Consider the following 9,974-nt stretch of genomic DNA (forward strand, 5'->3'; position numbering starts at 1 on the left):
CAAACTCAGAAATCTGCCTGCCTCTGCCTCTCAAGTGCTGGGATTAAAGGCGTGCACCACCACTGCCCAGGGAAGGCATTTTTATGTAACATTTTACATTTATATACATTTAACTACAACCTATCATGTCCAAGGTGTTGGGGTCCAGGAGTCACCACACAAACACTGATCTCAGTTAGACAGGGATGGTTTAGATGTGAACACACATCTAAAGACTGATCGGGGCAACTAGATAAGGCTCTAGAGCTCAAAGCTGTACACTGGACATTTCTCAGGGCCACAATGAGCAGGTGCTGAAAGTGATGCCTGGTAGTTAGCTCTGACTCAAGCCACTTTAGACTTGACATATCATATTAGCCTTTAATTTGATGGGCCCTACATGAAGCTTATAGTTGTGCAATTTCTTTCTTTTTTCAAAAATATTTACTTATTTTATGTATATGAGTACACGCCAGAAGAGGACATCAACCCTCCATTACAGATGGTTGTGAGCCACCCTGTGGTTGCTGGGAATTGAACTCAAGACCTCTGGAAGAGCAGCCAGTGCTCTTAACTACTGAGCCATCTCTCCAGCCCCCGTGCAATTTCTTAAGATTAACAAACCTCATAACATATAGAACTTAACAGGGCATGTGGTTAGCATGAGCCTATTCTAAGTCAAGTTATTTTTCTGTGTCAATGACTGGCAGGCATATTACAGTAACAATGTGAAGTAGCTGGCGGGCACGGAACAAAATGGCTACAACTATGCTAGGGGGATGGGCTGCTGAGCAAGGGAGTAAAGGCTCTCACTTGTGGAGTCTTAACCGTGCTCAAGGATTTGAACGCTCAAGCATTTTGGACTTGGGATTTTTGGGTTGCAGGTGCTTAGCCCGTGCTTGGTGACACACGTGGAGAACTTGGGGACCTATTTTAAGGGTCTGTCCTTCAAAACCACTCGTGTTGGTATATTTCCAGCCTGTTGTTAACCAGTGCTCTTCTTCATGTGATGTTCTAGTTCTGCACAGCCAAGCCTTCTTGCTTGGCCCTGATAGCAACATCTGATAGAGCTAACATATTTTGCAAATATATTTTGTTACTGTTTTTAAAAACTGATTTAATTGTAGGCATATGAGGGCTGGAGGTGAGCCAGGGATAATGTTCACATTACAGAGTGAGCCAAAGACTGCCTTGGCTACACTGAAAGTGTTTAAATCGCACTTTGTCTCCCTAAGCTGCATTCTATCTATCTCTGTGCTTCACTTTCCCCTTTGACCTAAAAGAACACTGGGTACTAATTGTTCTAAAATCCTGTACTAGGGCTGGGCATGGTGGAGCATGCCTGTGATCCCAACACTTGGGAGGCAGAGGCAGGTCGATCTCTGAGTTCAAGTCCAGCTTGCTCTACAGGACGAGGTCCAGGACAGCCAGGACTGCATCCATTTTTTTTTTTTAAAGAGAACTAGGGGTTGAACCCAAGGTCTCCTGCTTACTAGGCGAGTGCACTACAACTGAGCCTGATAAACCACCCCCCTTTTAAACATTTCATTCTGAGACAGGGTTTCACTAAATTGCCCAGGTTTTGCTTGAACTGGTAGTGATCCTCCTGCCTCAGGCTCTTGTGTAGGTAGGATTGCTGGTCTGCACCACCACACCTGGCTTTTATTTGTTTTCTTATGACAGTCTTTCAATGTAGCCAAGGCAGTCTTTGGCTCACTCTGTAATATGAACATTATCCCTGGTTCACCCCCAGCCCTCATATGCCTAAATTTTAATCAGTTTTTTAAATAGTAACAAATATATTTTCAAAATATGTTAACTATATAAGATGTTGCTATGAGGGCCAGAGAGAAGGCTCAGTGGGTAAGAAGATAGCTGCACACATCTGACAACATGAGTTTTGGTCTTAGAACCCATTCAGAAAAGGAGAGGCATGCACATCTGTAATAACAGCATCCCTATAATAAGGTGGGAGACGGAGGTAAGAGATTCACTCAGAAGCTCATGGACAAGCTAGTGTGGAGTATGCAGCAGAAACAAGAGGGATCTGGCCTCAGTGTGGAAAGAGAGACCTGGTGCCATCAGCTCAGTTGTCCCTGACCTCCACATGCATGCAGTGGTGCACATGCACACATGCACAATAAGTAAATAAACAAAAGAGCTGGCCATATACAAGACTGAATAATCCATTGCCTGGAGGGACACTGTGTTTAGGGGATGTATTAGTCAGTGTTCTCTAGAGTCACAGGACTTATGGGTAGTCTCTATATAATAAGGGAATTTGTTGATGACTTATAGCCTATAGTCCAACTCCCAACAATGGTCAGCAGCAGCTGTGAATGGAAGTCCAAGGATCTAGCAGTTGCTCAGTCCCACAAGGCAAGCAGGTGAAGAAGAGAGAGTCTTCCTTCTTCCAATGTCCTTATATAGGTCTCCTTGCCTTGATCTCCTGGGATTCATAGCCACTATGTCTCAAGATCTCCATGCTAAGATCCAGGTCAGAAACTTATATCTCCCAGCCTCAAGATCAGGATCACAGATGAGCCTTCCAACTCCGGATGGTAGTTCTGGATGGTAGATAGAGTCAAGTTGACAACCAGAAATATCCACTACAGGGGGTAAAGACTGTTAGCTGAAGCTTGAAAGCCTAACTTTTACCATGTATAGTGATGGGTGTATATGATATAATGTAACTAAACTAATATAGAATGTATTCAAGTTACATAGAGATTCCGTACACTGAGATCAAGGATAAGTGTTACTGAAGTCCGTAATACACTAAACAAAAATTAATCTGCCATGTGTAATTGGTAGCAGATGGCACAGACTTGCACTTTGTTTTGTGCCTTGCCTTTCGTCTGATCTCTAATGTTAACTCAATGGTTCTCTGCTGTTCTAAGCATTGCCTAGAAACCCATAATCTAATTAAGAATAACAGAAAATCGCTTTTCCTTAACATAGTAACTAGCTAAGACAGCAATACAAGGCTAAAGGTGGGGAAGTGTTTGGTCTAATATGCACGAGGGCCTGCGTTCAATCCCTAGGAACCGTGAAAAAAGTCACCATAGCACAGTTCCACCATATTATTCTGTATGATGTATATTTGATGTACTCATGTCTAATGTTCCCTATCCAGGAGAAGACGGGCGACTGGCATATGAACAATTAGACAAATTCCCTCGAGATTGTGTTAAAGTGGGAGGTCGTCATGGAATGGAAGTTGCCACAGCCTTTTGAATTTCATGTTAGCCCTGCCTGACTGCTATCCCGATGATACCTGGCCCTTGTCTTCAAGAGGGTGCTGTGATGTGGCCAGACAGCAGAGAGCTGCTGCCGCCGCCAATATGGAAATCAAAATGTCCAATTGCACTGTACTGTCCACTTTTCCTTAGCCCACAGAACAGGGCTGTGTATAATTCACTGGACTGCATCATAGTTGTGACTGACAGCACTTCAAAGTCCATCTTACCTTTCTGTAGAATTTGAAAACAGCCATCTTTACACCTGTGTGGAAGTTCATCTGTAAGCCTAAACTCTTCATGTGCTATTTGGATACCTATTGTAAGCCTTGCCATCTTTCTGCTGTGTTCTCAGGGTTGAGTGGCCCCTTAGTTACCAAATTTTATTTAAAAGACAAAGCACAAAAAGAACGTACCGCAAATAAGTTTTCTTCCAGAGCCTGGTGAAATGATCAATTATAAGACGGTAAGTTTTGAAGCTGAGGATGTGGCTCTGTGGGTAGAGTGCTTGCCTAGCATGCATGAGGCTTGGGTCCACCCCCAGCACTGCGTAAGCTGGGGATGCTGCCCATAGACACTCAGTGCTCAGAAGCAGAAGGGAGTAGGATCAGTCCAAGGTCATCTTCAGCTACCTAGGGAGTTCCCAGGGCAACCTGGGATACATGAAGTTGTGTGTGTGGGGTGGGGGGGAGCGGCGGGGTAAGGAAACCTATGTTTTATATCTTAGTTTTTTTTTTATACTTCCTACTATTTGTTTCTATTTCCATCCTGAGAATTCCCATATCATCTATCCATGTGGTTTAAGAGATAAACGGAAGATTCGTGAAGATTGTACCTATACTGTTAAAGGCAAACAAAACCTCAAAGCTTAAGCTTTTGTTCTTTAACCAGAGCCCTCTTTATCACACTCTTGGTTTTTTGTTGTTGTTTGGTTTCTGTTTTGTCTTGAAACAGAGTCTCCCTATTGCAGTCCTGACCAGCCTGGAATTCAATATACAGCCAGCCTGACCTTGGATTTGCAAGAGTTCTCCAGCCTCTGCCTCCAGCGCTGGGGTTATAGGCACAAAACACTAGGCCTGGTTCTACATGTGTAATTTTTCTTTTTTTTCTTTTTTTTTTTCCGCTAAGACAAATACATACCCCAAAGTTGTAGATTCAGAAAGATGTATTGCTCTTTCAAGTGGGGGCCTGGACTTTGGATGAATCCTAACTGGATAGAATATTGGGGTACTGAAAGTGGTTCCTGCATCTATAAAATTGGTTTATGAGGCAAGGAAGCAGGAGGCCCTGAGAGCTGGAAACTGCCCCCAAGTTTCCACAGCAGCTCAGTAACTCTCCAGGGCAGACATTTAGTCTCTTACAAAGTGTGCGAGGGGTGAGGATGCCAAGATCACAACAACACATGTGGGTGCAATTTGAACTGTATTCCGGATGTGTTTGTATAAAATACCAATTAGATATTACTTTCAATATTTACATTTTAGCAAGACTTTTAAAAGGCTTCCTTTCATTTTAAAGTGAAAATTGTTTGCCAGGCTTCTGGCAACACATCCTTTCAACTGTGAAGTTCCACTGTACATATTTGTATATTTGTAAACACTATATATATGCATATATCCCTCCTTTTAAAGGTATGTTGTACAGTTAGAGTATGTATAGGCTATAGTCTTTGTTAAATGACTCTTTTGTAGAAAGTAAAACCACAGCTATCACAGGGCTTTTGTTTGGTTTATTTGTGGATTTGAAACATTTTTGAATATGCATGGATAATTAATTCCACATCTTTTGTATTCACCTTTGTGTTTGATTTTTGTTTGGGAAGTGCTTTTAGGTTTGTGGTATTTGTATTTATCCCTCTTTCAATCATGTAAGTCAAAATAAAAATTATTTTTAATTACTAGTCTAGTGTAAAATCTGATATATATATATTTTAAATTCTTATCTGTTACTATGTGTGTGCATTATGTGGTGGGGGAGGGGTGTACATGGTGCACCTGTGGAGGTCAGAGGACAACCCTGTGGTGTCCATTCTCTCCTTCCACCTTTCTTTTCTTAAGTTTTATTGCATTATAATGAGAAAAGTTACATGATTTCAATTTATCTGAATTTGTTAACATTTAAAAACATATTTTTAGTAAATATAATTAAATCACATTCTTGTTTTCCTTTTGTACCACCGCTCCTCCCATAGACCCCCTCAATACCTACAATATCTTTTTTGTCATATTCTTTAAATTTATAAACTATTATAACAATAGAAATGAGTATTATAAAAGTTGTCTGATATAAAACAACAATCAATTTAACAGTCTTATATAGATGCTTGTCTACAACAATACTGAAAATACATACGTTTTTCTCAATATAAATTTTAAATAACTCCAAACTTATTAACTGTATATTTCAAAATAATATATCACTACTAATATTTTCTTAAATGAACATAATTATATAAAGTGTTTTTGTTTGTTTGTTTTGTATTTAGTAGAGCTTAAAATCTTGGCTCTTACTGTGGTAACTCGATACAAGAGTTACAAACATCAAGCAAAGCATTGAGTCTCACTCTTTGTTGTTCTCTTACAAGCCCCCTCCCAATTTAATTGTCTACATTTCTCTTGGATATATAAATACTTTAAAAATATGTAAGCTGTTCTGAAAACCATAGTATAGTGTAAAAATATGAAATAAACAATACTACTAATAGAGAGGCTGAGATAGGAGAAGCAAGATCTCAAGACCATTATGTTGTACAAGACATTGTCAAACAAGCTGAAATTATATATGGATTGTATAATATTGGGCCTATTTCCCCAATTACCAAATTAGAGAGACCATTGGATGCAGTCAATAAATTTCTAATTCCTCACATTTTTGGATTTCAATCGATTAGGATATGTTGGTAATATTAATTTTAATATTAAGATACTAAGAAAAAGTAATTGTTACTTCCTGCTGTTTTTGTTGTAAGAGGTGGAATTAGGTTTGTGTAGATTTGTTAAAAGATTACTTTCTTGCTTCTTCTAGGGTATAGTTTCACTCCTTATGTTGATGTTTTCCATCTATTATCCTTTGTAGGGCTGGATTTGTGGAAAGATATTGTGTAAATTTTGTTTTGTCATGGAATATCTTGTTTTTTCCACCTAAGGTAATTGAGAGTTTTTCTGGGTATAGTAGCCTGGGCTGGCATTTGTGTTCTCGTAGGGTCTGTATGATATCTGCCCAGGATCTTCTAGCTTTCATAGTCTCTGGTGAGAAGTCTGGTGTAATTCTGATAGGTTTGTCTTTATATGTTACTTGACGTTTTTCCCTTACTGCTTTTAAAATTCTTTTTTTGTTTAGTGCATTTGGTGTTTCTATTATTATGTGATGGGAGGAATTTCTTTTCTGGTCCAATCTATTTGGAGTTCTATAGGCCTCTTGTATGTTCATGGGCATCTCTTTCTTTAGGTTAGGGAAGTTTTCTTCTATAATTTTGTTGAAGATATTTACTGGTTCATGACCTTGGGAGTCTTCACTCTCTTCTATACCTATTATCCTTAGGTTTGGTCTTCTCATTGCATCCTGGGTTTCCTGGATGTTTTGGGTTAGGAGCTTTTTGCTTTTTGCATTTTCTTTGACTGTTGTGTCAATGTTTTCTATGGTGTCTTCTGCCCCTGAGATTCTCTCTTCTATCTCTTGTATTCTGTTGGTGATGCTTGCATCTATGACTCCTGATTTCTTTCCTAGGTTTTGTATCTCCAGGGTTGTCTCTCTTTCTAATTTCTTTTTGTTTCTATTTAAATTTTTATATTCTGGATGGTTTTGCTCATTTCCTTCACCTGTTTGATTGTGTTTTCCTGTAGTTCTTTAAGGGATTTTTATGTTTCCTCTTGAAGGGCTTCTAGCTGTTTACCTGTGTTCTGCTATATTTCTTTGGGGGTGCTATTTATGTCTTTCTTAAAGTCCTGTATCATCATCATGAGAAGTGATTTTATATCTGAGTCTTGCTTTTCCAGTGTGATGGTGTGTCCAGGACTTGCAATGGTGGGAGTATTGGGTTCTGATGATGCCAAGTAACCTTGGTTTGTGTTGCTTATATTCTTAGGCTTGCCCTGCATCATCTGGTTATTTCTACTGCTACCTGCCCTTGCTAAATCTGACTGGAGCCTGTCCTTCCTGTGTTCCTGATTGTGTCAGAACTCCTCAGAGTCAAGCTGTCTCTGTGATCCTGTGATTCTGGGATCCTGTAACCTTGGGCTTGTTAGAGCACCTGAGAGTGGAGCTTCCTCTGGGTATTTTGGGAATGACTGCAGAGTTTGTGCCCAAGGTCTGCTCAGGTCACCAGCCGGCCCAGACAGACCAGAAGCAACCGGAGCCACTGGGCTGGCGGAGTTCCTGTGTGCCTGGACCCATTGGTCCCAGTTACTCCCGGTGTTGGGACAGATGTTATTATGTCCTCCTTACCTCTGATCCTGGGTGTGTTAGAGCACCTGGGAGTGTAGCTTCCTCTGAGTGTTGTGGGATTGGAAGGAACCTGAGCCACTGGACTGGCGGAGTTCCTGTGTGCCTGGTCCTGCTGGTCTCAGTTACTCCTCTCCTTCCACTTTTACAAGGGTTCTCAGAATCAAACTCAGATTTTTTCAGGCTTACACAGCAAGGGCCTCTACTCACTGAACTTCATGGTCCTTATATGTTTTCCATAGTCCCTTCCTGAGTTAGTATTTATACAACACACTATTCCTCGTTGTCTACTAGAGCTTATTATCCTAAAGTGAAAATCATAGGGGAATTTTGTATCCCGATGTAAGTAGACTGGAGTACACAGGAGGAAATCAACCATTTAAAATATCTTCAGACTGAACCAATAGCCTTCCTGCCTTGCCTGACTGATGATATTCCACCAAAACCACACTATTTCTGTTCTTAAAACCAGCCTTCCAGTAAGTATCAAGGTCTTTACTTAGTGAACATTCTAGGTAGGCCTTTGCCCACTTTCTATTGTTCTGTGCCTCTCATCCATATGCAATACAGGTTCACTGAATATATTCAGAGTTTCTTCTTTCAATTTTTTTATTAGATGTTTTCTTTATTTACAATATCTCCTTTCCCAGGTTCCTCTCAAAAAAAAAAAAAAAAGGAAAAAAGAAAAAAAGAATAAAATAAAATAACAAAAACTAAAACAGACCCCTGTTCCTTCCCCCCTCCCCCTGTTCACCACCCCACTCCCTCCTGCTTACTGGCCCTGGTATTCCCTGGTATTCCCACTGGGGCATAGAACCTTCACAGGGCCAAGGGCCTCACCTCCCATTGATGACGGACTTGGCCATCCTCTGCTATACATATGTTGCTGGAGCCATTAGTCCCACCATGTTTATTCTTTGGTTGGAGTTTTAGTCCCTGGGAGCTCTGAGAGTACTAGTTAGTTCATATTGTTGTTCATCCTAAGGGACTGTAAACCCTTCAGCTCCTTGGGTCCTTTCTCTAGCTCCTTCATTGGGGACCCTGTACTCAATCCAATGGATGGTTGTGAGCCTCTACTTCTGTATTAGTCAGGTACTGTCAGAGCCTCTCAGGAGACAGCTATATCAGGCTCCTGTCATCCAGCACTTGCTGGCATCCACAATAGTGTCTAGATTTGATGATTGAATATGGAAAGGATTCCCAGGTGGAGCAGTCTCTGAATTGCCCTTCCTTTAGTCTCTGCTCCATAGTTAGTCTCTGCAACTCCTTCCATGGGTATTTTGTTCCCCCTTTTAAGAAGGAACGAAGTATCCACACTTTTAAAATATTTGATTTATTTGCATATGTGTGTAAATATTGCACATGTGTATGTTTGATTTGCGCTTGTACACACATGAAAGCCAGAAGTCAGATGTTCCCTGTCACTCACTGCCTATTCCTTGAGGGTCTCTTTGAATCCAGGGTTTCTGTTCATATGTCTAAGCTAGGATCCAGGGAGACCCAGCAATCCCTGTCTCCCCACCCCTCTTCAGAGCTGGGGTTATAGGCAAATATACAATGCCCACCTGGGATCCAAAGCAAGTGCTCTTAACAGCTGAGCCATCTTTCCAGCCCGTTCCCTTGCCCACCCCACACTGCTTTGAGGCAAGGTCTTTATAGCTGAGGCTGCCCTTGAACTCATTATGCAGCAGAGATTGACTTCAGCGGGGAGCTTCCATTGAGATTTCAGAAGGAAAAGCTGAAGCAGGCATGCGTGGCAGTGTAAGGAGTCCTGCAAGTGGTACCCACCCACCCCACCCCACCCCAGAAGGACAACTCATGAAATTGCACAGAGTAAACCCAAAGTCCTCAGAGGAAGAAGTTATGGCCTCAATGTGGAGTACCTGCCCAAGAAGCTGTAAACCAGTGGACAGAGCCAGGCTGAGGGAGTGGCCACATGGTTGGCAAGGCTTTTGGAGCTCACATCGCTGTGTCCTGTTTGCTGGCCATGAAGCTGAACGACCTCACGTTTTCTCTGCTGGGGTTTTACCTTCACCTTTGACTCCTCCTTTTGGTACCATCATCCTCACTTCTGGAATGTGAATGTATATCCTGTAACATTGGAGTCTGGATTTGCAATGAAGTTTGGCTGGGGTCTCAGATTTTTTTTTTTTTTAAAGAGGGTGACAGATCTCCTGGAATGGGAGTCTTAGACAGTTGTGAGTTGCCACTTGGGTGCTGGGAATTGCTTCTGAGTTCTCTGATAGGGCAGCTAATGCTTTTAAACTCTGGGCCTTTCTAGGCTTCCAGATTGATTTTTTTTTGTTGTCGTTGTTT

General features: G+C 41.3%; 1 protein-coding gene across 4 annotated transcripts in view; it reads left to right on the top strand.

Annotated features, from left to right (window-relative positions):
* Nucleotides 1-5,118, top strand: part of Ripor2 (RHO family interacting cell polarization regulator 2) — a 225,438-nt gene extending 220,320 nt beyond the window's left edge. For all 4 annotated transcript variants that reach the window (XM_031359119.1, XM_031359122.1, XM_031359120.1 and 1 more), the window contains one exon: nucleotides 3,116-5,118. In XM_031359119.1, the coding sequence (XP_031214979.1) occupies nucleotides 3,116-3,216 (101 nt within the window). In that variant the 3' untranslated portion in view covers nucleotides 3,217-5,118. The remainder of the gene's footprint in view (nucleotides 1-3,115) is intronic.
* Nucleotides 5,119-9,974: the final 4,856 nt, after the last annotated feature.

This window comes from Mastomys coucha, unplaced genomic scaffold (genome assembly GCF_008632895.1).
Source record: "Mastomys coucha isolate ucsf_1 unplaced genomic scaffold, UCSF_Mcou_1 pScaffold7, whole genome shotgun sequence".
In the NCBI taxonomy this organism is placed as follows: Eukaryota; Metazoa; Chordata; class Mammalia; order Rodentia; family Muridae; genus Mastomys; species Mastomys coucha.